The sequence below is a fragment of the Bufo bufo genome, chromosome 4 (assembly GCF_905171765.1).
Source record: "Bufo bufo chromosome 4, aBufBuf1.1, whole genome shotgun sequence".
Taxonomy (NCBI): Eukaryota; Metazoa; Chordata; class Amphibia; order Anura; family Bufonidae; genus Bufo; species Bufo bufo.
In genome coordinates this window covers 59,808,040-59,835,739 of record NC_053392.1, presented here as the reverse complement: position 1 = coordinate 59,835,739, position 27,700 = coordinate 59,808,040, and the positions used below count along the sequence as shown (strand labels likewise).

The 27,700-nt window shown below is 44.5% G+C and overlaps 2 protein-coding genes across 2 annotated transcripts in view; both read left to right on the top strand.

Annotated features, from left to right (window-relative positions):
* Positions 1-20,004, top strand: part of LOC120998981 (adhesion G protein-coupled receptor F5-like) — a 68,045-nt gene extending 48,041 nt beyond the window's left edge. The window contains exons 10-14 of the mRNA XM_040429859.1: positions 10,305-11,630; positions 13,367-13,408; positions 16,450-16,515; positions 17,065-17,128; positions 19,895-20,004. Coding sequence (XP_040285793.1) covers positions 10,305-11,630; positions 13,367-13,408; positions 16,450-16,515; positions 17,065-17,128; positions 19,895-19,968 — 1,572 coding nt within the window. The 3' untranslated portion in view covers positions 19,969-20,004. The remainder of the gene's footprint in view (positions 1-10,304; positions 11,631-13,366; positions 13,409-16,449; positions 16,516-17,064; positions 17,129-19,894) is intronic.
* A 7,178-nt stretch (positions 20,005-27,182) lies between these two features.
* The window catches only part of LOC120998980 (adhesion G-protein coupled receptor F3-like), a 38,989-nt gene continuing 38,471 nt past the window's right edge, over positions 27,183-27,700 (top strand). Inside the window, exon 1 of the mRNA XM_040429857.1 lies at positions 27,183-27,283. Within this exon, the coding sequence (XP_040285791.1) occupies positions 27,183-27,283 (101 nt within the window). The remainder of the gene's footprint in view (positions 27,284-27,700) is intronic.

Here is a 27,700-nt window from a genome sequence, read left to right as displayed (position 1 = left end):
TTCTCAAAGTCTTGTATTTTGTCTGAGATCCATGAGAAAACGCGCTGCTTTACAATCAACATGAAATTAGGAAGGAGAATTTGGCTGTCAGTATTTGCAGCCTTCAGTCCCTGGTTGGGAGGGGGAAACTCACACTTAGATTTTTCTCCACCCACAGTAAGAAAAATGCATCAAATGACAGAGTGATTATATTACAGTGAGATATGTTCTTACACTTACCACCAGAACAATAGCTCTCACAAAAACAGATTAATCTTAAGACTCTATGTATCTTATACTCTAAATATAGGTATGCGCCAAACCAAGGTAGGTCAGTCTCCCGGAGACTGTTCTCTTACATGTACTGCTGGTACAAAAAAAATTCTCTGTCGACAGTTAGATAAAGTAAATAGATCTCCCGGAGAATCTATGGTGTGTCCCTGACACACAACAACTTACAGAATGGATCCTGAGATCCTATGATGTGTCCCTGACACAAAACAATTCTCCCGGATATTTTTTCTCCGTGCGTGGCACTCCAAGTGCCGGCCTTATTCATGAAAGTACTCCAAGTACTCATTATAAACTCCCGGAGTTTATTTTTAAGGCTTAACAATGTATCCCGGGTAGAGATGTGGCCAGTGCCCTCGGACTGGGCAGTGGACAAAAAGGATGTCTCTCTTACCGGACACAAGGATGGCCTTCTCTATCCCGGACGGAGCCCCCAAACTGAAAGGATTTGGACCTTTCTGGACCTCTACGACAACCTTGGTTTGAGACACTGATGTCAGGAGAGATGTTTCTCAGTTGGCAATAATAGACACACACATCACTGAGAAACACTCTAATTTTATTATGCTATTGCTTGGCCTCATATAGGCAGCAGAAAAGTTTGCACAACAACAGCGTTAAACCAATCCTAAAATGATAAACATTGACGCCCATACAGATACTACTGGAACATCCCTTTTATGGGTATGCAATACGTCATATATAAGAACGTACGCAGTTGTGCCGAATGACCCTGAGTGAATTAGAACATTTGTTCTAATTCTGGGAGATTCCCAGAATCTGTCCTGAGACAGATAAGTGAACCTAACTCACAGCGGGGGGGGGGGGGGGATGTGAAGTGCGTAGGTGAGATATTATAACAATTCTGTACATCATAGAGAAGACAACATGGAGTCACATTTGCCTTCAGAGACTTCGGCAGGTAAGTGTGTTGTGTTGTCTTGTTTTCTTACCTGCCGATCCTCTTGCTGTGTATGGACTTCCCTTTTCCCTGCTATTAGGTCTAAAGAGACTCTTGTTCTTCCTTTTTTAGGATTGTGCCGAAACCAACCTCGCCACTGGGTTTTGGAGGGGCCTGGCTACCAGCCTCTTGCCTCAGGATTATGGCCCATACTAACTTTAAAGGACAAGACAGGCAGCTTAAATCTGTGGAACTGTTTTGGGCAGGAAAGCCATGCTTGCGGTCGGCCAAATGTGACTTCCATGGAATTCGGGAACCCCTGCTCGGATCTGGGTGATTTTTGGATATGTTGTTCACCCAGATCAGAGCTATCCATGGATGTATACATTATGGGGATATGTGGGGTTTTGAGTTGTGGGACAGACATATCTGTCTTTGGAATTGTATTGTATGTTATGTGAGGGTACCCAGATAGCTAATTTTATTGTATTCGTGTAGTCTGAGTGCCATTCACCTAATAATATGCACTCAGACTTGAGCTATCTGGGGATATGTTAAATGTCTGTGTTTACTGTAAGGGTTGTGACATTGTATGTGTAAATGGTGATTTCTGTCCTGTTGTCCCCACATGTGTATTGGCGATTTCCCTTTGTCCTGAGAGATAATTGAATTACTCCTCGGGTGTCTCCAGGGCAGAGAGGAGGAAATCATGATGCATTGTGGGGATTGTGTCTGTGTATCCTGAATTGCTGCATATCTGTCCTGTGTCACAGTTTTCCATCTGGTCCCCTAGGGGAGTGTCCACCAGATGGGGACCTGCATAAATACGGGCGGGTAGCCCTCAATAAAGAGTTCTTATTTTTACCCTTTACCAAGTTGAGGCTGGTGTTTGGGTAACTGATCGACACTGGGGGATTGCTATACGCTGAAGATTTGCTATACTCCCCTGGCATAACAACTAGCTCTTGTAACAGCTGTTTCTGGCTCCTGTGGTGGTTTTGGTGCAGAGCGGAGTGCTTGGAGTCCTCAGGAGGCATTGGGAGCATCCATCAACGGAGGTACCCAGTCAGGGTGCCAGGAGATCCATTACATTGGTGGCAAGCAGTGGGATGGCGTCCTAGTGTGAGGAGAAGCAGCTCGGAGACACCGTTCGTGGAGTATATTGAGGGCAACGCTAGTATCCGTACAGCGCCCCTGGCTACAGCAATATGGATGCCGTTGGTTCCTGCACAGCATTCCATGAGGAAGATCACCCAGATTACAGGGATGCCGAGCGGAAAGGCGTATGGCACCAGGCCCTGGAGGACGTGCAGCGTCGGAGGGGTGAGAGTCTTCCCAGTGAGGAGCAGAGATTACGAATGCGATTGGCGCTGCGACTACCTCTACTGGGAGAGCAACCCTTGACGGAGTGGGTGTCAGAGCTTGAGACACTGGTATGGCAGGAAACCTGGCTGGATGACGCTTACCAAGCACTATGGTGGGACACAGTACGACAGTCTCCATAGATGGAGGAGTACGCCAAGCCCGATGGTGAGGAATATAATGGCCCTGGTTTATTGTGGGAGTCTTTTGAAGACATTGACTTTGGGAGCACAGTAGAGTCTAGATTTTGGGACATTACTGACTACAGGAGGGACTTGCACAATTGGCCTACAACTAGTGGGGTGAGGGCAGATCTGACCCTTCTGGATCAAGATTATCAACAGTTGTTTCGCTCCATTCAAGCCCAGCGCAAGATACAAGACAGTTGGATACCAGGCCCAGACCTGCAGCCCTACACCTGGCAAGTCGCAGCTGAGGTATCCCCTACTTCCTCACCAACTGTGGAGGTAGGGGACTTCATAGAATGGTACTGGGAGGAACCCCAGTCGGCAGGTGGAGATGGGACCGTAGTCACTCCACTGGCCCAACAGGGTGGCTGGGCAGGCGGCCCAGATCCCCAACTGCCACTGGGAGTACAGGGAGAGGAGATTGTCGGTCCCTCATCTCTGCAACAACCAGAATCACTGGTAGTGGAGACAGTCGGTCTCAATACCCAGCGACAGTATACTCTACAGGGAGAGGAGACAGTCGGTCTCTCTTCCCAGCGGCAGGTAGGATCCCAGGGGGAGGAGATGGTCGGTCCCTCACCCCTGCAACAACCAGCATCACTGGTAGTGGAGACAGTCGGTCTCACTACCCAGCGGCAGTATACTCTACAGGGAGAGGAGACAGTTGGTCTCTCTCCCCAGCGGCAGATGGGGTATCCAGAGGAGGGGGTAAGTGATAGCCCCTCTCCACAGCTCTCTCCCAGCCCAATACTGGGGGTAGTGGGTAAGGCTTTAAACCCCACTGACCCCTCTCCAGCAGAAGAGCTGGCATCAGAGCAGAGCGCCACTGGCCTCTGCCCTAACCGTTCATTTACTACCCAGCAGGAGTTGGCACCATGCACCCCAGCTGAAGCGCTGGCATCAGGGCAGAGCGCCGCTGGCCTCTGCCCTCCCCTATCCTCTTCTCCAGAGCCGGACTTCTCACAGGCTACCCCAACGGAAGAGCTGGCATCTGGGCAGAGCGCAGTCGGCCTCTGCCCTCCCCTATCCTCTTCTCCAGAGCCGGACTTCCCACAGGCTACCCCAGCGGAAGAGCTGGCATCTGGGCAGAGCGCAGTCGACCTCTGCCCACCAAGTACCTACAACTCCAAGCTAGAGAACCACAAGGAAGCAAGGAGTAGCAGATGCCCCCTCAACAGCTGGGGACATACAGAACAGAGCCAGGCCCCAAAATTCAACAGGTCCAGTATTGGGTTGTGGGTGGACTGCCAGACTAACTCAGGTACTGACTGGCGTGAGGTCAGGTATCTGGTTAGTCTTCCCTGGGAGGGGGAGATGTGTGGCGAAACCAACCTCGCCACTGGGTTTTGAAGGGGCCTGGCTACCAGCCTCTTGCCTCAGGATTATGGCCCATACTAACTTTAAAGGAGAAGACAGACCAGCCGCACAGCTTAAATCTGTGGAACTGTTTTGGGCAGGAAAGCCATGCTTGCGGTCGGCCAAATGTGACTTCCATGGAATTCGGGAACCCCTGCTCGGATCTGGGTGATTTTTGGATATGTTGTTAACCCAGATCAGAGCTATCCATGGATGTATACATTATGGGGATATGTGGGGTTTTGAGTTGTGTGACAGACATACTGTATCTGTCTTTGGAATTGTATTGTATGTTATGTGAGGGTACCCAGATAGCTAATTTTATTGTATTTGTGTAGTCTGAGTGCCATTCACCTAATAATATGCACTCAGACTTGAGCTATCTGGGGATATGTTAAATGTCTGTGTTTACTGTAAGGGTTGTGACATTGTATGTGTAAATGGTGATTTCTGTCCTGTTGTCCCCACATGTGTATTGGCGATTTCCCTTTGTCCTGAGAGATAATTGAATTACTCCTCGGGTGTCTCCAGGGCAGAGAGGAGGAAACCATGATGCATTGTGGGGATGTATTGTGTCTGTGTATCCTGAATTGCTGCATATCTATCCTGTGTCACAGTCTTCCATCTGGTCCCCTAGGGGAGTGTCCACCAGATGGGGACCTGCATAAATACGGGCGGGTAGCCCTCAATAAAGAGTTCTTGTTTTTACCCTTTACCAAGTTGAGGCTGGTGTTTGGGTAACTGATCGACACTGGGGGATTGCTATACGCTGAAGATTTGCTATACTCCCCTGGCATAACTACTAGCTCTTGTAAGAGCTGTTTCTGGCTCCTGTGGTGGTTTTGGTGCAGAGCGGAGTGCTTGGAGTCCTCGGGAGGCACTGGGAGCATCCATCAATGGAGGTACCCAGTCAGGGTGCCAGGAGATCTGTTACAAGGATGAACACGACGTCTTCTCCCTGCTCCTATCTGAGGGATTATCAGGGTGACTCAGGGTCCCAGGTTTCCAGGGTATGAGCCGTCCTACCATCGGGGTCCACTTATACGGCAAGGAGTTAGGGAGAGGATTAGGGACGCTATAGGAGGTGACCTGCTTCCCTTTTCCTGGCTTTTTGGCCTAGCAGCAATCAGTTATCATTCCTACATTGTACGGTGGGGGGTTTCCCCCACTCCCCACCGTGATAGTATGTCCCACTAAGGCTCCTCTGTCTGGATGCCTTCGGAAGAGGGCTCAGCATGTGTTGACTTCCGTTTTCTGGTGTGCATGCTTATCCTCCGGAGGGAGGGTGAAAGGGGAGATGCTGTTAACAGCACTTGTGTTTGTGTGTCCCCTCGTCCATGTCTCAGTGGTTCGGTTGCTTGTGTTGTGTGCTGGCTGCATTCCATGTTGTGCTGCCTGTGGTGTATGCTGGCTTGGGGATGCATGCTGGCAGCGACCTGGTGTGAACCGTGTCTGAGGTGGACGCAGTGGTCACTGCGGTCTCTCCTGGCTGCTTGTTGGCTGGCTGCCTGGTTCCTAGTTGGTGATTCAGGGGTGCTGGCGGCAGTGTTGGGGAGACTCTTGCACTGTCACTGATTCTGCCACTTTTATTTTTTTCTCCCCCTGTTGTTTTGGGTGTTCCATTTAGTTTCCTCTTTTTCAGTTGGGGGGGATTGGAGGGGTGGGAGTGTCACGGCCTCGGTGTTGTGCACGTGACACATTGCCGTGCATGCCGGTTGCCAGGGGCAACGCATTGATGTCGGCTTGTATGTGCTTTTCTCCCCTTCTCCTGGTTCCTCCCCCATCCTATGCTGGAAGGGTTAACTCCCTGGCTGGGTGTGGTCACTTGGGTTTTATTACTTGTGGCTCCCTGGCTGGAGTCAGTTGTACTCCAGCCGCCGTTTGTGCTGGAGCTCTGCTTCAGTCCAGGGTGTTCTGTCTGCCCAGTCCTTGAGGGCCACCTAGTGAGACATCGATGTCTCTTGCGATGTCTCTCCGTTGTCATCCCTCTGTCCTCCCTTCACTACCCTTGCATATGTTTGGTGATGTTTATGTATGGGTGGTTGTTGTCTTGTCTAGTGGTTGTTACATGTCTGGTCCCTTGGTGTTTTTAGTCCAGCATGTTTTCTAGACTTGTTCCTGTTTTGTGATCCTTCGGAAGGGGGCTGGTTTCCCGGAGGGGTGAACTATAAGCATGTATGCAGCGCTGCCTGGGGCCGCCCTGCACCTTGCGGCATGGGGTCCAGGCAGTATCTGGTGTGCTGGATACCTGTGTGTGTATGTTGTTGGTACGGTGTCCTGTTTGGTGTGTGGGCTCCTGTACTTATGAAGGGGTTCCAGTTATGGTAGCTGCGGCACGTAAGTGTGTTTCTGTTTAGTTACCTGCCGATTTAGTTACTGTATACAGTCTCCTACTTTTCCTTGCAACTAGGCCATTTGAGACTCCTGTTCTTCTGTGTCTTGGAAAAAGAGGTTGTCTCTCCCCTGCTCCTATGAAAGGACTTATAAGGGCGACTCAGGGCCAAAGGTATCCTGGTATGAGCCGTCCTACTATCCAGGTCAGCTCATACGGTGAGGAGTTAGGGCAAGGATTAGGGACGCTTTAGGAGGTGACCTGCTTCCCTTTTCCTGGCTTCTTGGCCTAGCAGCTATCTGTTATCCCTTTACATTGTACGTTTTTGTTTGCTGTCTGCATGCTAGCTTTATGGATGTACACCTGTGACTATGGATGTACTAGTCTAAATTTTCTTGCAGTATTTTTGGAGGGTAGCTCCCTCCTTTAGATTGAGCACTCCCCGCCCATCTGCCCAGGGCTTCTGAGCAGAGTGTAGATGAAGCTGGTTCCTACACCGCCCTGAACACTGGAGGCTTAGGTTAGGCCCAGGAGAGGCAGTGTTAGGTACCCATCTGCAGAAGCCACCTTGATGCCGGTAGATGGGCCGAAACATGTTTGACCAAAAATGTGCGCAAAGAGCTTCCATTTTCTATGTATAGTAGGCATTGTACCACTTTAATCCAGAATAATCCCTAATCCTTAGCTCTATTATTTGCATGTGTAATGGTGTGCTGCCATACGTTTTTGTTTGCTGTTTGAAAATAAAATAAACCAGATATTTTTTGTAAGTAATAGTATAGCTACATACTAAAGGATAGTATGGAAATATTTAGGCTCATATGTCGCATGTTAGTTTTGCTATATATACTGGGACAGAATGAGCAGCCATCTCATTGTCATCCAGTGAATAGAAAGAAGCTGCAGCACTCGCCAAAGGTTCCTTCACGGGAAAGCCCTTTCATGCTTACTGTTTCATGGTTCACAAGGGACCAGATGAAACGCAGTTAGCACGAAATAGCCCATTGAGAAATCTGTCTGTCTCCTGCTCCCTGTACCGATACTCTAGATTAACATACTGGGCGTGAAAAATAGCGGGGGACACAGCACTGGAACGGAGGGGTATTTTAGAAAAAAAAAGTGATGGGATCTGTAGGGGCTGCCCTATCTGATAAGGATACCAGTTTTGTAACCCATAAAAGGATTTGTGTCCCTCCAATACCCCTGGGTGTAAAAAAATAAAAAATATTTTATATATATATATATATATATATATACAGTTGCAAGAAAAAGTATGTGAACCCTTTGGAATGATATGGATTTCTGCACAAATTGGTCATAAAATGTGATCTGATCTTCATCTAAGTCACAACAATAGACAATCACAGTCTGCTTAAATTAATAACACACAAATAATTCAATATTACCATTTTTTTTATTGAACACACCATGTAAACATTCACAGTGCAGGTGGAAAAAGTATGTGAACCCTTGGATTTAATAACTGGTTGAACCTCCTTTGGCAGCAATAACTTCAACCAAACGTTTCCTGTAGTTGCAGATCAGACGTGCACAACGATCAGGAGTAATTCTTGACCATTCCTCTTTACAGAACTGTTTCAGTTCAGCAATATTCTTGGGATGTCTGGTGTCAATCGCTTTCTTGAGGTCATGCCACAGCATCTCAATCGGGTTGATATCAGGACTCTGACTGGGCCACTCCAGAAGGCGTATTTTCTTCTGTTTAAGCCATTCTGTTGTTGATTTACTTCTATGCTTTGGGTCGTTGTCCTGTTGCAACACCCATCTTTCGTTGAGCATCACCTGGTAGACAGATGGCCTTAAGTTTTCCTTCAAAATGTCTTGATAAACTTGGGAATTCATTTTTCCTTCAATGATAGCAATCTGTCCAGGCCCTGACGCAGCAAAGCAGCCCCAAACCATGATGCCCCCACCACCATACTTCACAGTTGTGATGAGATTTTGATGTTGGTGTGCTGTGAATCTTTTTCTCCACACATAGTGTTGTGTGTTTCTTCCAAACAACTCAACTTTGGTTTCATCTGTCCACAGAATATTTTGCCAGTACTGCTGTGGAACATCCAGGTGCTCTTGTGCAAACTGTAAACGTGCAGCAATGTTTTTTTTGGACAGCAGTGGCTTCCTCTGTGGTATCCTCCCATGAAATCCATTCTTGTTTAGTGTTTTACATATCGTAGATTCGCTAACAGGGATGTTAGCATATGCCAGAGACTTTTGTAAGTCTTTAGCTGACACTCTAGGATTCTTCTTCACCTCATTGAGCAGTCTGCGCTGTGCTCTTGCAGTCATCTTTACAGGACGGCCACTCCTAGGGAGAGTAGCAGCAGTGCTGAACTTTCTCCATTTATAGACAATTTGTCTTACCGTGGACTGATGAACTGCAAGGCTTTTGGAGATACTTTTATAACCCTTTCCAGCTTTATGCAAGTCAACAATTCTTAATTGTAGGTCTTCTAAGAGCTCTTTTGTGCGAGGCATCATTCACATTAGGCAATGCTTCTTGTGAAAAGCAAACCCAGAACTGGTGTGTGTTTTTTATAGGGCAGGGCAGCTGTAACCAACACCTCCAATCTCCTCTTATTGATTGGACTCCAGTTGGCTGACACCTCACTCCAATTAGCTCTTGGAGATGTCATTAGTCTAGGGGTTCACATACCTTTTCCACCTGCACTGTAAATGTTTACATGGTGTGTTCAATAAAAACATGGTAACATTTAATTCTTTGTGTGTTATTAGTTTAAGCAGACTGTGATTGTCTATTGTTGTGACTTAGATGAAGATCAGATCACATTTTATGACCAATTTTTGCAGAAATCCATATCATTCCAAAGGGTTCACATACTTTTTCTTGCAACTGCATATATAAAAAAGAAATATATATATATATATATATATATATACATATATATAAAATTAGCTACTAAAAATAATAATAGTTATTATAATTATGATACAAAAAAAACACCTTAGGGGGAAGTCATCAGTGATTGTACGGTGATTGAATGGTATGTGTGATATTTTTTCCAATTTTGGGCTTTTCTTGTCACTTTTTAAAAGTAATGAGCAAAGTAGGCGGGTATAGTGGATGGGGGCTTGGCCTCCCATGACATGATGCCACAGATGCTCCAGATTTATTAAGAGGTGTGTGCCTACTACCACAAATCACTCCAGTGGCCTTCTGTACGAAATGCTAGTCTTAATAAATTCCTCCATTATTTCTCTTTTACGGACATGCTGGACACGTAATTAAAGGGGTTGGCCACTTTCTGGCTACTTTTGACCAATATGTAGGTAAGATGCTTACATGACACTTACTAATATAGTCTTTGTTGATTTTCTGTGCTATTTGCTATATTTCACAAGTCATGTCTCCTTGCTGGGCAAATCTTCTGTGTATCCACACAAAAGACCTGTTGATAAGATGGCCGCTGATGTCATGTGACCAGGCAAAAATAACTCCAGACACATCACTCAGTCTTCTCCATGAGAATACACCACATCTGCCATCTGCACTTGCAATGTTGAGAGTTTTATTGCAGGTGCAGTGTTTGAATGGTGTGATTTGCCTGGTCACATGACCCTCCATCAGTGGTCATTTTATGGAGAAGAACTCTGTGTGGACAGCACAAAAGAGTTGACCAACAAGGGAGAATACCTTATAGAATGTAGAAGACTATATTAGTAAGTGCCATATTATCATAATAAACACATTGGTCAACAGTAGCCAGAAAGTGGCCAACCCCTTTAATTGACATTAGTTAATGACGCTAAATTTGAATACCCACGGAAATGTAAATTATAAAAGCTGACATTTGTGTACAAGTATAATTACTTTCCCTCTCATAGACATTTCTTAATGTTCTTACTATTTTAGAATTTCCTTCAAACAGTAGACATTGTGGTGGATAGAAATTCAACCTCAATGTACAGCTTTACGATTCTGAAGTCCATGGAAAACTTTGCAACTCGTCTTCAATTTAATGGTTCTGCCATATCTATCAAGAATGAAAACATAAGGCACATCCAGCTCTTTGGCCAAGTAGTGAACAGTGACACCAAGTATGATGGGAACTTTTCGTGGGCTGGTCTAAATGGTAGAGTAACAATCAAAAATGGGACCCTACCAGGAGAGTCTAACACAGTGGTCACCATAGCTTATTCTACGATGAAAGATCTTTTGCCGCCGCAGGACAATAAGAAGGTCAATGCCTTGGTCATGTCTACAGTCATAAGTAACCTCTCAAGTGCTGACATTGATAAAAATGTTTTTGACATCACTATGACATTTACCATAAGTAATGAAAGCCTGAAGAACCCAGACTGCTCCTGGTTAGACCTTGACAACCAGTATTGGAGAAGCAATGGTTGCATAACTATTGATGCCAGTGATGGAGTGGTGAAATGTTCATGCAACCACTTGACCTCGTTCTCAATCCTCATGGGTGGTACTGATAACAATGATACATTTTTGGCTATAATTACGTATATTGGAGTTGCAGTATCCATTGTATGTCTGGTTATCACACTAGTCATCGAAGCAGTAGTGTGGAGATCTGTGATCAAAAACAAGACCTCTTACATGCGTCACGTTTGCCTAGTCAATATTGCCGTGACCCTTTTAATTGCTGATATCTGGTTTATCATTGGTGCTCAACTGGAAGAATACCCAGACTCAAATGTGTGCATAACTGCAGCTTTCTTCACCTGTTACTTCTACTTGTGCTTGTTCTTCTGGATGTTGGTCCTTGGACTTATCCTCTTTTATCGTTTAATCTACATCCTGCACGACATCAGTAGACGAAGCATGATGATCATAGCTTTCACCATGGGATACGGTTGTCCACTCTTGATTGCCGTCATAGCTGTGGCATCAACAGCTCCAAGAGGGATATTCACAGATGGTAAATTCTGCTGGCTGTCAAAAGACAAATCAGGAACATTCCTGGCCTTTGTGGTCCCAGCTTTAACCATTGTGTTCATCAATTTGATTATCTTGATTGTGGTTATTGTAAAGTTACTGAGGCCAGCAATTGGAGAAAGGCCCAGGCATGAGGAAAGGCAAAATATTGTTGCTATTGCTAAAAGTATTGCTGTTCTCACCCCTCTTCTCGGAACCTCTTGGGCACTTGGTTTAGGAGTTTCCCTTTATCCCAACAATACGGTGATCCATGGAATATTTGCAGCCTTCAACTCTCTTCAGGTAAATTCCATTACTCCAGGTGATATTTTGATTTAATAACAATGCTCGATTTTATATTACCACTGTTGGTTAGCACTACATTGTACAACAGTAGATAAGTGTACAGGGTACACTCAAAAATTGAACTTGGGTTGACTCTGAGCTGTGTGCCTGCCTGGTGCTGCAGCTATCCTCCACCGCCAGCTACTTCCCAGTACCTCTCTGTCTTATCTTCTCCTTGTCTTATAAGATTTGGAGACAAGGATTTGGCCATGCTCACTCTTACCATCATACCTTGAAAACAAATTCAGATCACAGACCAGACCCCTTAACAAACTTAGACCACAGAACACAACTCTGAAACTAATCCAGACCCAAGACCAGACACTAAAATGATTTCATGCCCCAAATCCTCCTATTACTTACCTCTCCTTGCTCTAGAGTCCTCTTCATCTCTGGGCACCACTGCACCCATGTTCCTCACTCTAGTCAACATCAGAATATGGGTGCACCACTCATCGTTGAAGAGATCCTGGAGCGAGGAGCTGCAAGTGGTGCTGGTAGTTATCTATGATCAAATCCAAAAAGATAACAAGTGATTTAGAAGAAACAAAAATCCTGGTTAAAGGTGCAATGGCAGGCCATTTTTTCTCTGCTGTCTGTCTATGCAAAAAATGTCTTCAAGATATCTGAGGGGATCCAGAGCGGTGAGACCCTACTATAAAGCTGTAGCCATTGTTGCAGTATTTTAAATTTGTCATTGTAGGATCAACCCTGCATTTAAAGGGGATGTCTCAAATTTAAAAACAAAGTCCACTTTTTTCCAAAAACAGAGCCACTCTTGTCCTTGGTCTGTGCCTGTTATTGCACCAAATCTCCTTCCACTTGAATAGAGCTCAGCATATATAGACAGATGCGTCCCTCCTTCACACTGCTGCTCAAGACTCAAAAAGTTCACAATCTTCATTCCACAGTATATACAAAAGAAAAAGTCTGGTTAAAAATGATTAAACTCCAAAGCGCTGTCTCAACACTCATGAAGCGGTGCTGGGAGGCACTGCTGGGGGACTGTCCTGCAGGATTTTGGAACTTGGAACTTGTTTTATTACATTACTTTTTCCGATGTTACATTATTTATCCATTGCACAATTTTTGTCTTTTTTCAAGCAGATTTATAAGGCTTTGTGTATTGATAATGAATTTATACTTTATTTTTGTATAAAATAATATAACATTTTATGATGCTCTTTGGATAAGATACTACTTGTAAATCTGTATTATTGAAATTTGACCTTTAGCCTTCTTATAGGCAGTTTCCCCAGATGTGCCATCAATATTCAGGATGGCACGTGATGTAGGAGGTCTCCCTGTTTTATTTATTTTGTAGATATTGTGGAATGAAAAGTGTGTATTTTTTATATTTTCTGGGTGGGCACAGTTCTTGTAGTGTTTCTGGTGAGAACTTGGGGAATTGGCCCAGGTCATGGAAAGGGCAAGAATATGACTGCATGGACTACATGCAGCAATGCTTCTCAGAATATTAAATCAGCTGAATCCATTCTGTACAGATACTGAAGAAGAAAGGGATACAATGAGATGTGCACTCAGAAACCTACAGAATTCTGAGAACTATAATCAATAGAGCTCAGGATCGGTAGCTGAGAATTTGATTAGATTTTTTATATTCATTTCACATTCTCACCCATTATGAACACAATGCCAGTCCCAGTCTTACCAATATTTGCCTTTTACTCTAGGGCTTATTCATTTTGATATCTATTGTCCTTCTGGACCAGAATGTAAGTAGAAACTTCAGTCTTTATAACTTATTCTTTAATAATTCTTTGCATATAAATTAAGAAAGTAGTCATCATACCCAGCTCTACCAACGTCTTCTATAGATGTGGTTATGGTTCTCATCATACCATTCTGCATCCATGAGATACACCCTAATACCACACCAGCTACACCCTGCTACCTATCACCTGTGACAACCAAACAACACTGCATGAAAATGTTGTCACTGCCTCTCTCCTTCTATGACTGTTCCCAGGTCTGATGGGACTGAGCCTGGACCTGTAACCGTCTATAGAGAGAGAGAGACAGACACTCACAAATATCCATGGACAATGGAAGATATAATGTGCATGAATGTGAGATAGATAGATAGATAGATAGATAGATAGATAGATAGATAGATAGATAGATAGATAGATAGATAGATAGATAATAGTCCTGGGTCTAATAGAACTAGGTCTGGACCTGTAAGCATCTACACAGAGATAGAGATAAGGACACCCACAAATATCAATAGATGACAATGGAAGATATACAAATAACTTAGCAAGACAAATAGAACGATAGATAAATATGAGTGATAGAGAGATAAATAGATAGATGAGATAGATAGAAGAGATAGATAGATAAATATATGTATAGGAGATATAGATAGAAGAGATAGATAGATACAGTCAGGTCCATAAATATCGGGACATGGACACAATTCTAACATTTTTGGCTCTATACACCACCACAATGGATTTGAAATGAAATGAACAAGATGTGCTTTAACTGCAGACTGTCAGCTTTAATTTGGGGGTATTTACATCCAAATCAGGTGAACGGTGTAGGAATTACAACAGTTTGCATATGTGCCTCCCACTTGTTAAGGGACCAAAAGTAATGGGACAGAATAATAATCCTAAATCAAACTTTCACTTTTTAATACTTGGTTGCAAATCCTTTGCAGTCAATTACAGCCTGAAGTCTGGAACGCATAGACATCACTAGACGCTAGGTTTCATCCCTGGTGATGCTCTGCCAGGCCTCTACTGCAACTGTCTTCAGTTCCTGCTTGTTCTTGGGGCATTTTCCCTTCAGTTTTGTCTTCAGCAAGTGAAATGCATGCTCAGTCGGATTCAGGTCAGGTGATTGACTTGGCCATTGCATAACATTCCACTTCTTTCCCTTAAAAAACTCTTTGGTTGCTTTTGCAGAATGCTTTGGGTCATTGTCCATCTGCACTGTGACGCGCCGTCCAATAAGTTCTGAAGCATTTGGCTGAATATGAGCAGATAATATTGCCCGAAACACTTCAGAATTCATCCTGCTGCTTTTGTCAGCAGTCACATCATCAATAAATACAAGAGAACCAGTTCCATTGGCAGCCATACATGCCCACGCCATGACACTACCACCACCATGCTTCACTGATGAGGTGGTATGCTTAGGATCATGAACAGTTCCTTTTCTTCTCCATACTCTTTTCTTCCCATCACTCTGGTACAAGTTGATCTTGGTCTCATCTGTCCATAGGATGTTGTTCCAGAACTGTGAAGACTTTTTTAGATGTCGTTTGGCAAACTCTAATCTGGCCTTCTTGTTTTTGAGGCTCACCAATGGTTTACATCTTGTGGTGAACCCTCTGTATTCACTCTGGTGAAGTCTTCTCTTGATTGTTGACTTTGACACACATACACCTACCTCCTGGAGAGTGTTCTTGATCTGGCCAACTGTTGTGAAGGGTGTTTTCTTCACCAGGGAAATAATTCTTCGGTCATCCACCACAGTTGTTTTCTGTGGTCTTCCGAGTCTTTTGGTGTTGATGAGCTCACCGTGCGTTCCTTCTTTTTAAGAATGTTCCAAACAGTTGTTTTGGCCAGGCCTAATATTTTTGCTATCTCTCTGATGGGTTTGTTGTGTTTTTTCAGCCTAATGATGGCTTGCTTCACTGATAGTGACAGCTGTTTGGATCTCATCTTGAGAGTTGACAGCAACAGATTCCAAATGCAAATAGCACACTTGAAATGAACTCTGGACCTTTTATCTGCTCATTGTAATTGGGATAATGAGGGAATAACACACATCTGGCCACGGAACAGCTGAGAAGCCAATTGTCTTATTACTTTTGGTCCCTTAACAAGTGGGAGGCACATATGCAAACTGTTGTAATTCCTACACCGTTCACCTGATGTGGATGTAAATACCCCCAAATTAAAGCTGACAGTCTGCAGGTAAAGCACATCTTGTTCGTTTCATTTCAAATCCATTGTAGTGGTGTATAGAGCCAAAAATGTTAGAATTGTGTCAATGTCCCAATATTTATGGACCTGACTGTAGATAGATAGATATGAGTGTTCGATAGATAGATAAATATATATATATATATATATATATATATATATAAAAAAGGAAGAATCCAAGGCAGCACACAAATTTTCCGTGAAAAAAAGGGGTGTTTATTAACCCATATGTGGACAGCAACGTTTCAGCTCTCTCACTGGAGCCTTTGTCAAGCCATACAAAGGCTCCAGTGAGAGAGCTGAAACGTTGCTGTCCACATATGGGTTAATAAACACCCCTTTTTTTCCCGGAAAATTTGTGTGCTGCCTTGGATTCTTCCTTTTTTGTATCTAATCTGGACCAGGTCCGTGGCCCTCTTCAAGGTATTGCACCTACTGACATAGTGTGTGCTGCTCATCTATTTTTTACTTCATATATATATATATATATATATATATATATATATATATATATATAGATGAGATAGATATATAAATATATATATATAGGAGAGATAGATAGATAGATAAATATATAGATAGATAAATATATAGATAGGATATATATATATATATATATATATATATATATATAATGGATAGAAGGGTAGGTAGATAGATAGTTAGATAGATAGATAGATAGATAGATAGATAGATATTTCTGCTGTCCGCCTCCAAAGTCTTATTTATGTGTCTTCTTCCTCCTGAAACCTGCCCAGATCTGTGATTGTAGATATGAGGAGGAGTTGGTGAAACCTCTTACTACTCCTTATTTTTAGGTAAGGAAGGCGGTGAGGAGCAGCATTTCTACATCCTACTGGAGCACACTCCGGACCAAGGTGCAGGTGAGCCAGTCACATAATAGGGAATATGGATGACATAGAAGGGGCCCCAGACTACTCAGGACCCGCAACCCCCATAAGCCAGAATAGAAAAACGTTCTATAAAAAGAGCTGCCACTGTATGTGAAATGTACGGCCAGAGGCCAATTTCCCACCCATCACTGGGGATCAACAAAGATTTAGGACGCTGCTCAACAACAACAATAATAAAATATTACATAAAACATTTTAAATCCTTTGCTTCCCATATGGATCTTGAGTTGCATGAGGGTATTCTTCTCCATTCATATTTAAAGCAAAAAAAATATCTGAATTCTGCTGGTTTACTATTGCCAGAGAGCAGTGCATTGTGGGAGTTCAGCTAAGCTGTTCAGTCACATGTCTGTCTGCAGGGCGGAGCTAAACCGCTGTCTGTTTCCATGGGCAACCAGCAGAATTTGGTAAGCATGCTATGCTTATGACTGGAGAATACAACCCAATGAAACCCCTGACGACCCGCCGGTATCATCGCTGTATCACACTGACACAGAGTCCTTTCTCTTCTATCCGTAGTCGTCATCTACTAATTTTACAGCATCGCCAAAGCCTCCAAGGAAGAATATTTTTAAGAGAACAGGTTAGTAACGGACAATGGGTCACACATCATATTCACTACAATGTCGGTGGGATGTCCTGCTGTAGTATGGGCGCTGATATGGCTGATCATGCTGGGTGCAATGACTCCTTATCTTTATGCTAATAAGGTGCTCAGAGCCCTGAGTGGTGGGCCGATCCCCTCAGAGCACCGCTTCACCTCTGCCTTTTAGCCTTAGTCACTCCCTCTCGCTTCCACTGACTGACAGGGCCATGCATCCCTCACCGTTTCCACGCCGGCCCTGATATCTCGTGCATGCACCAGCTACAGTTCAGTTGGCACAATAGGGATCCCGGGAACATGGATAGCCTGCTCAGGTCTACTGTGTATGCGCAGAGAGATAGATATTAGTGTTGAGCGAATCAAAATATCCGAAGTGGACTTCGATCCAAATTTCAGGAAATATTTGATTCGCCACAAGCTCGCCGCAGGTCCTTCAATCAAGACGGGAGCGGACGGCCTCTCCGCGATCAAGTGGATGAGGTAAGTATAATTTTTTTCTTCTTACACCGGAGGCGATAAATGTGAGTCTCAGATGCCCCGATCAGCATTGAACGCAGCATCTGAGGGGTTAAATAACATGGGGAGGGGCGGCGGCAAAGTGAAGGAAGGTGCACTGCACATGCACAGCCATTTTCAGCGGGGCCGATGGAAATAGCCGAGCCAGTGCTCGCCTATTTTTGGCGGCCCCATAGAAATGAATGGAGGGTGGCTGTGCATGCACAGTTTTCCCTCCTTCACTGGCTCAGTTTACGGGATACTAGCAATATGCCCCCATTGTCGGAGATGGGAATACCCCTTTAATATTTACTGGGAGAGAGAGACAAAGAAAATAGATAGGTAGATAGATATGAATAATAAATAGTTAGATATACCATATATTAGATAGATAGATAGATAGATAGATAGATAGATGTTACATAGCCTCAGGTCTCCTCCTCAGGCCTAATACCAATATAAGTACATAATCCCAGGTATAATGTCTGAGGAGGAGACCTGAGTTATCTCTAGAGCTCCCTATGTAACATTGTTGCCTCTATTGCTGTCAGCCATTAAGAGCCTCAAACCTGCAGGACTCTAAAGGGCCCTTTATGCAGTCTGAGAATCCCGAAGATAATCGCTATCAAGCTTAAAGGGGTTGTCCAAGTTATATTTATTGATGACCTATCCTAAGGATAGGTCATCAATATCAGATCGGCTGGGGTCCGGCACCCGGCACCCCCGCCGATCAGCTGTTTGAAGAGAAGGCGCGCGCCGTGCCAGCGCCGCCTCCTCTTCACTGTTTACCTTCTCGCCGTTGCATCTGCAGCGGTGAGCAGGTGTAATTACACCCAAGCCGTCCCATTCATTTCAATGGTACGGATCGCTCCTATAAAGACAACCCCTTCAATAGGAACGTTCGTTAGCGATTATCTGGCAGTGTAAAAGTGCCGCCAATTACCGGATGAAACACTCGTTCATCGGGTTATAGTTCATTCATGTGATCACAAAAATCGTCTTTTTCCAGCAGCAGTTCGTGCTGTGTAATCAAACACTGCTGCCGGCAAACAATGATTCTGTATGGAGACAAGTGATGACATTAACGATCACTCCTCCCCCTACTGTGGAGGAGATCACTGCATGTAAATGCACCAGTCTCCTCCACCAGCGAGCAGGCGATTGCCGGGAATGAACACTTCCTGCCCAACAGTCGCCTGCTTTGTTGTCCCGTGTAAAGGGGTCTTTGTTCTGTTTCTCTTGAAGGGGTTATCCGACCCCTGAAATGCCCCCCCATATACCCGGGCCCCTCACACGTAATGTACTTACCTCGCTCCCCGGCATCCGTGTAGCTTCTGAAGACCGCACGGCCGCCGCTGCTTCTCCCCGTGCACGGATGAAAACATCCTATGTCGGGGGGGGGGCAGCCAATAGCAGGCGGTGACAGGGACGAGCCTCCCTAGTGTCACCCGCGATACTAGGGAGGCTCTTCCCCATTGCCACCTGCCATTGGCTGCCCCCTTCCCTGACAAAGGATGTTTTAATCTGAGCACGGCGAGAAGCAGCGGCGGCCATGCGGGCTTCAGAAGCGAAGCGGGTTCTGGGAAGCGAGGTAAGTGCATTGTGTGTGAGGTGCCCGGGCATATGGGAGGGCATTTCAGGGGTCGGATAACCCCTTTAATGAGAGAGATAAACCAGACTTTTTTCTTCGGGTGATGGTGTAGGCACAGGAGACAGCGGTAAATAATAGCCGACATCCTGCTATAACAGCGGGGATTGGAGCTAACACCAGTCCTGGCCATTTAACTCCTTAAATGCCACGGTCAATAGCAACCACAGCACCTATGGATTTTACCACCCCATCAAGTACATTGGTTTTTGCTATTTTAACACATTCACTGTATATCTGAAATGTAGGTATGAAGCTGGAAAAATGTCACTTATATAGTTTATAAGGCTTAAAAAAGACATCTGTCCATCCAGTTCAGCCTGTTATCACTTAAGCACTAGAATGTCGCCAATGCTGCGCTACACAACGGGGATTCTGCCCAGGGCGTGAAAATCCATACCGCACCTATCACAATTTCTGCACACCCATAAAATGTTGCAGCTGCATTCCAGGACTTTCCACTTTTGGCCAATACCTTCATCACGTCATCACTCCCTGTTCTGATGATTATGTCACATTTTACAAGGTGTCAATTTTGTTGTTTTCATAGTTTTATTGTGTTTCTTGGTCTTTTACGTTGTTTTTTTTTTTTTTCATTACAGGAGGCTACCATTTCAACTTTCCCCAAGATTCATCCAGTGGTCCTTCAGCAAGCTCATTATCTTTGCTTACTTAAGGCAGACCATTATATATGGAGCCATTTATATCGAGGCGGGGTCTTTTCTTTATGTTTTCTATGTTGGAGCTTTTATGTTAAATTGGAGGAAAATAAAACTTTTTTCTGGTTTTAATCTAAATCCAATCAATATTGTACAGTGATTTATTCCTTAAGCTTATAGCGACCACCAATATTTATTTTTACAACGGTCACAAATGAGCCTTAAATCTGTCAATGTGCCATTTTTACAGCACTGACTAGGCTGCATGGAGCTTGACTACCTTATGACAGCCAGGATCCCGAGCGAATGGCCGCGATTGGGGATAACTTTACATCTTGCCATATAAACCCTTAGAAGCCATCATTAATAGCTACTGGGTATGTAAGTGGTTTCACAGAAAAGGGGTCCCCCCTGTCCCTCCTGAAGGCCCACCTTTGGCATAAATGCTTGGTGGTGAGGAGTTGGAAAGGGCAGCCAATGGCTTATAAGGCCTTGCAGTTCCCTGCCCAGTAGGTAGCTGTGAGTGCTGGATGGAAAGCAGGACACCCAGGAGGTGGAGCTCCACTGTGAAGTGCTCTCTGCATTGAGCCGCCTCTCAGGTCCTCCCCTCTGGTCTCCTGGTTGGTTGCTATGGCTGTCACTCAGAGCAGAGGGGAGGGGCTGTGAAGCAGCTGACGATTGTGCCAGGATCAGAATCTGGCAGATTAAACATTCATGTTCACACTTCTCCTGATAATAAAGGTTTCACAATAAAAACATCTGCCCTGCTCTCCCCAGCCCCTGCCTACTTCTGTCAGCAGTTTAGTATGGTCAAAACTGCTGACAGACACCCTGGAAATGCATTCTTAGCTTTGGGCAACTCCTGACCTCCTGCTGGGACTATTGGAGCATTTGGCATTTCTGGGGCTCCAAGCAAAAATATGTCTGAGGACACCTCTCACACCTCTAAGCTTTACCCTGTAGCACTTCTAAGCTCTGCCCCATCACACTGCTAATATGGTGACCTCTTATGTGCCCTCCCCCCCACACAGTATAATGTCTCTTCAAATTTCCCCCACACAGTAGGATGCCCCCCTTAAGTATCCCGGACACAGTAGGATGCCCCCTTCTCTGCGCCTCACAGAGTAGGATGCCTCCTTATATACCTCCAACACAATAAACTGCTACCTTATGTGTTCCCAACACAGAATAATGCCCCTAATGTGCCACCAACACAATTTGGCCGTGTCCATCAGCTCATGGTGTGTGGCAGTGCTGACATGACATTACTGCATTTAGAATTCTTATCTGCCGACACATTCTATGTTTCTATGTAATGGTGTCGGCCTCCTGTTTTTTGCCTTTCAGTGCATGAAATTAATCAGCAGAGAATACTGACCTAAAAACATGACTCTATGTTTTGCCATTCCTCTATTAATTCTACTGCCAGCAGTCTACAATGAAGGTCAGATGGGTGTTAACAGTTGGGGGGATGTCCCTGCACAGTCTGACACTGGCAGCACTGATAGCATCAGACTGTGTAGGGACACATCCCAATCGATAAAACCCATCTGGACCTTCATTGCAAACTGCTAGTGCAACTGTGAAGATTAGTGCCTCTGAGGAGAAGTGTAACCACCGTGCATAGTGCCTCAGCCAAGAAAAGTAACCTTCAAGCTTAATGCTATTGTAGAGAACTGTTGTGCTTGTAACCATAAAGATTTTAGCCTCTGTGAAACACTGTAACCACCATACCTGTTCCTGTTAGCCCTGCTTTCTCCATGTCTGTCACAGGCCATACTCATGTGGGACCCAGAGTTCAAGTCAGAGAGTCAAGAGTAATGCAGCCCATAGGGACGGATCCCCTAACAACGGCACTGTGAGGCACTATTTCACGCTTCTTATATAGCAGTATTGTATCTATACTCTATGGTACTATTATTTGTGCAATATATTGAACTACAGGATGAGTCAAAAGTCTCAGGACACCCTTTTATTTCAGAATCGAAAGGGAAAATGAAATATCTGAATACCGCAGGAACTAATGGGTCAGGGGGCCTATCTTTTAGGCTATATCTGGAACATGGCCGCCATTTTGAAAGCTGCTAGAGAAGTTCGATTCGGCTGATTAAACGAATTTCACAAAAAAATTTGCTTTGTGACGAATTACTTCGTAAGTAGTGAGTGCAATGACAGGGAGCTGCGATAGCGCCGCTCCCATCATTGTACCCCTCAGATGCCACGTTCATACATCATCACGGCATCTGCCCTTCCCATTGTAAAATAAAAATAAAAATAACAAAAAAATATTATCACCTCCATTTGCTCGTGACGGGCCGGCCGCTGCCATCTTGCTTGAAGATCTCGGCCGAAATCCTGTGCGGTGCGAGATTACGCCACACGGGATTTCGGCCGAGATCTTCAAGCAAGATGGAGGCTGGCGGCCCATCGCGAGCAAATGGAGGAGGTAAGTTTGAATTTTTTAGTTTTTTATACTATTTCAGGTTAAATCGATTCGCTGACACGAAGCACAAAGAAATTCGGCTTCTAGGCGAATCAAATTGATCCTGAAATTCGGATCGAATTCCACTTCGTGGGATTCGATTCGCTCATCTCTAAAAGCCGCCATATTGGATCAAGGACACATTTTTCCAATGGGATGGAGGTCATGTAGCATATCAAAGAAGACCAACAATTTTCCTCAGAAATCGATTGCCGCAATCAGATTCGAAATATCTCTTGTGGTTCAAAAGTTATCAACACAGAGAGTTTCAAAGTTCTGTGTTCAGCACCAGGGACAACACATTGAAGACGTCAAATGGCTGTGCATCACAGGGAACGTTCCCGGTTGTTGTTGTTGTTGCAATTTTCTGTGTTGATAACATTTGAACCACAAGAGATATTGCAAATCTGATTGCGGCAATCGATTTCTGAACTTCTTTGATATGCTACATGACCCCCTTCCCATTGGAAAAAAATTGCCCTTGATCCAATATGGCTGCTTCCAAGATGGTGGCCATGTTCCGGACATAGCCTAAAAGATAGCCCCCTCGCCCATTACTTGCTGCAGTATTCAGATATTTCATTTTCCCTTTCGTTATTCTGAAATAAAAGGGTGTCCTGCGACTTTTGACTCACCCTGTATTATTGGGGAACTGTAAGGCAGTATTATGTGCTTCCTGTATATTATATGGTAATATTATTTGCTACAGTATGGTGGTAGATAGGTATGGTCATTGGCACTGTATGGTAGCATGTTTTGTGCACTGTATGATATCATATCTTTGCCTTTTGTGCTGCAGTTTAGACATGGAAATATTTTTGGCCAGTATGATGGCCAACAATAGGAGTGGGCACCTACACATATTTATCCCCGGGGCCTCAACAGTCTTTGATTTGACCTTGCTTGTATCTAAATCTTCCCTATGGAGCGCAGTGCCCACGGTACCTCCGGCACTGATGTGACAGACACTCCCTTCCCACTGGAAAACACATGTACCATTCAAATACATATGGAAATCATGTGTAGACAGTGGCCGTTAACATACAGGACCATACATCTCAGGGGCCAGCAATGTTTGACAAGGAATTAGGATTCATTTGGTTCCGATATTTATTAAAATCAGGGCGGTGTCATTGCTGTGTGATCTATGACGAAGGCAACAGGACAGTCATGCAGATGGTGACCAGACGCAGACGACGGTAGGACCTGTATACATGGACCAGAAGGACTCTCTATACTAGGAGGTAAGTGATAAATATCCATATGAGGTTATCTAAGGGTGTATTGTGAAGTTCTTATGACCCACATGGGCTTATTGGGCCTCCCATTCCACACTTTTGGACCCCCTTTTGCAGGTTTTAGCCACCCCTATGAGGCGTTCCATAAGATTTTGGACTGTGTCTGTGGGATTTTGCGCCCATCCAGCAAAAAGTAAGAATTTGTGGTGTCAGGCCATTTTCATAAATTCGCCCCTGTGTCTTTATGGACCATGCTTTGTACACAGGAGCACAGTTGTGGAATATGGAAGGGTCTTCCCAAAAGCAGAAAGTTGGAAGAGACAATTGTGTAAAATGTCTTTGTATGCTGTGGTATGAGCAATACCCCTAACTGGAAATAAAGAGCCAAACCCCCAAAAAATTCCTTTACCCCAACAAGTTTTACAGTAGGCACTAGGGGAAGATTTATCAAACTGGTGTACAGGAAAACTGGCTTAGTTGCCATGGACAACAAAGCCAGTTTTTCTTGACCCCAGTTCTGGTAGCATACCTTGGGCATCCATCATTCCCAGATTCATCGATCAGACGGCCAGACAATGGACCATAATTCATTACTCCAGAGAACACGTCTCCACTGCCCCAGAGTCTGGTGGTGACGTGTTTTACACCACTCCAGTTGATGTCTGGCATTGTTCGTAGTGATCTTAGGATTGTGTGCAGCTGCTTGACCATGAAAAACCAATTTCATTAAGCTTCCAATGCACAGTTCTTCAGCTGATACTACAAGACAATTTAGACTAGAACCTTCAGAATCACAGGTGCATATCCATAAAGCAAACATGATTGATAAAAAAAGAAAATGCCTGCACATTACACATACAAATAATAGAGCTAAGAAATGGGGGTCATTCTAAATAAAAGTGGTACAATACCTACTATAAATGAGTCAATGGAAGCTCTTAGCGCACATATTTGATCAAACGTGTGTCGGGCCCATCTACCAGGCGTCAAGGTGGCTTTCGCATAGTAGGTATGATACCACTTTTATTTAGAATGATCCCCATTTCTTAGCTCTATTGTTTGTATGTATAATGTGCAGCCACTTTCATTTTTTATCAATCATGTTTGCTTTATGGATATGCACCTGTGATTCTGAAGGTTCTAGTCTAAATTCTCTTGTAGTATTAATTGAGGGTAGCGGCCTCTTTTAGACTGAACATGCCCATCTACCTGGGACTTCTGAGCAGAGTACGTATGTAGCTGGTCTCTACACTGCCCTGAATATTGTAGGCTTGGGTAAGTCCAAAGAGAGGCGGTATATTAGTGTTAGGGACCCGTCTGCGGAAGCCACCTTGACGCCTGGTAGATGGGCCCGACACACGTTTGATCAAATATGTGCGCTAAGAGCTTCCATTAACTCATTTATCGTCGGTATTGTACCACTTTTATTTAGAATGACCCTTAGCTGTAGTTCTTGAGCTGATGTCACTTCTATTGGCAGTTTGGATCTAAAGGAATCTAAGTGACTTTTCCACACCACGCGCTTCAGCACATACGTTTGTGTGGTCTACTGCTTCATGGCTGAGCTGTTGATATGCCTAGATCAGGGGTTCGGGAAACTCCAACTGAAACTACAAGATCCAGCAGTCACGCTCTATCAACTGCTGGGAGTTGTAGTTTTACTAGGTCTCCCAACCATCCTGGATCTAGCGGGTTAGTCCTGAATCTCAGCCACTGTCCAGCAGCCCCGGGATGGCTGCAGTATGTCCCGATTTCAACTGTATCTGTAGCCTCAGGATGTAGATACAGTTGAATAGAGTGGTAAAGAAGGAAGCTGTCAGCTCCATACAGTGACATCATCGCACCCACAGTGCTGAGTCACACACGGCACAGACCAGAGGCCAGAGCAGACATGCTCTGCAGTACCTGCTGGAACGTAGGATGGATGAGAATTCAGTTTGGAGGCAATAAGGGGGCATCACTGTGTATGGGGGCACCTAATGGGGCCTCATACTGTATGGGGGACATTGTACTGTGTGGGGTTGGGCACTTAACAGGGAATCTCTCTGTATGAGGCACTTAAAGGGGTTGTATCACCTCAGACATTGAGGGCATATCACTACCTCCTCTGGGATCCACACGTCTCTTTAGAACGGAGCCCGAATAGTGAAGGATGGCTATTTCCCTCAGCCCCATCGAAGTGAATGGAGCGGTGGCCGTGCTTGTGTGGTGCACTTCCCATTTATTTCAGTGGGACTGTTGAAAATAGCCGAGCGCACCGCTTAGCTACTTTCAAAGCTCCCGTAGGAATGAATGGAGGGCGGCCGTGCATGACCTCTTTCACTTTGCGGGCTCTGTTCTAAAGATAGGTGCTGGTCTCACCTCTGGATATGCCCCCAATGTCTGAGGCGAGACAACTCCTTTGAGGGACCTCACACTGTGTGGGGGACATTTAAGGGGGCATCACTCTGTGTTGGGGCACTTAAAAGGACATCACACTGTGTATAGGGCACTTATGAGCACATTCTACTTTAAGGGGGCACATAGGGGGCATTCTATTGTGTGGGGAGAACTTAGGGGCAGCATTCTGAATGAGGGGCATTAAGGGGGCATCATACTATGTCAGAGGCACTAAGAGTGCAACATCACTGTCTGAAGGACACTAAGGGGACATTCTTATTGTGTAGGGAAGTCACTAAGGGGGTATTCTTACTATGTGCGGGGCACAATTAGTGTAAATAGATTGGCAACGGTGCGCTGCGCATCGGTGATGTTTTCTCTCTATTGGTTTTTTAAAAGTACGGTTTGGTTTCAGACCAGCTGGAGTGCTGCATGTTGCCGACTCCTGTTATAAAAGTCCTAGACTTCACAATAATTGCACTTACAAGTGATCGGGCAGATCTAACATTTCATGGATTGGCTTGTGGCAAAGGTGCCACATTGACTTGTTTAGTAAGACCCATACTACCAATGTTGGTCCTTGGAGATTACATGACTGCGTGCTGAATTTTATACACTTGTTTGCAATGAGTGCAACTAAAACACGGGAACTCAGCCATTAGGAGGAACGTCCACCAGCTTATGGTCATACAGTGCACATAGTCTAATGTGAATTAAACATTACAACACCTGTAGATGAGTAAATGGCTCTTCATAGAGTACAAGAACCCAGGCAGGTGGTGGATGACCAGGAGACACTTCTACTCCTGGCATCTCGCAATCCACAGTATGGACAAAGCCTCTAGACATGAGCAAAGCAGCTCAACAGACCATAAAAATGGGAGGAGAAACAGGAGGGGAAAACAGGGAGGCAGCAAATATCATACAAAAGGTGATAAAAGCATCAGTATCAGTCCCCATATATACTAAATATCACAATTAGTAGAGTATTCATGTATGGTGCCAATGGTGGGATTTAAGTTATCATCACGTCCAACAAAACATCAGTGACACAAAGCAAATACTTGTAGATACACATAATAATTAGAAAATGTTTGCCAATCAAATATTTACAAACTAGACGGATCATGAGATGATAGGAGTGAACACGTCTCCGCACATATCTGAAGAAATTACGTTGGAACGAGATGATGCAAGTCAAATGGGCATCATCGTGATCCACCTCCGACCAGGGTTTGTGAACGTGTGCCACGTAAGGAACCAGCTGATTATCTACAGGTGCTGTAAAGTTTAATTAACATTTGACTATGTATATATATATATAAACCTCCTACGATCCTGATGAAGCTCGAAGTCGGGGTGGGGGTGGGGGTGAGGTGTATGAAATGTGGTGAAGTATGGGTGAGACCTTCTGACTTATGAAAGTAGATTATCTGTGTAAATCACAATGTGTATGACTTTTTGTTTTACTACTATACGGTCAAAACTATCCATCGTGTATCTGTCTATTGATAGGTTTAGTCTCTACACTACGAGGGAGATCTATCATGAGGGGGATTTTTTAAGTCAGTTTTGCAGGAGTCTGCGCTGCCATAATTTGCGCAAAATTTATCAAATTTATTAAAGGGGTTGTCCGGGTTCAGAGCGGAA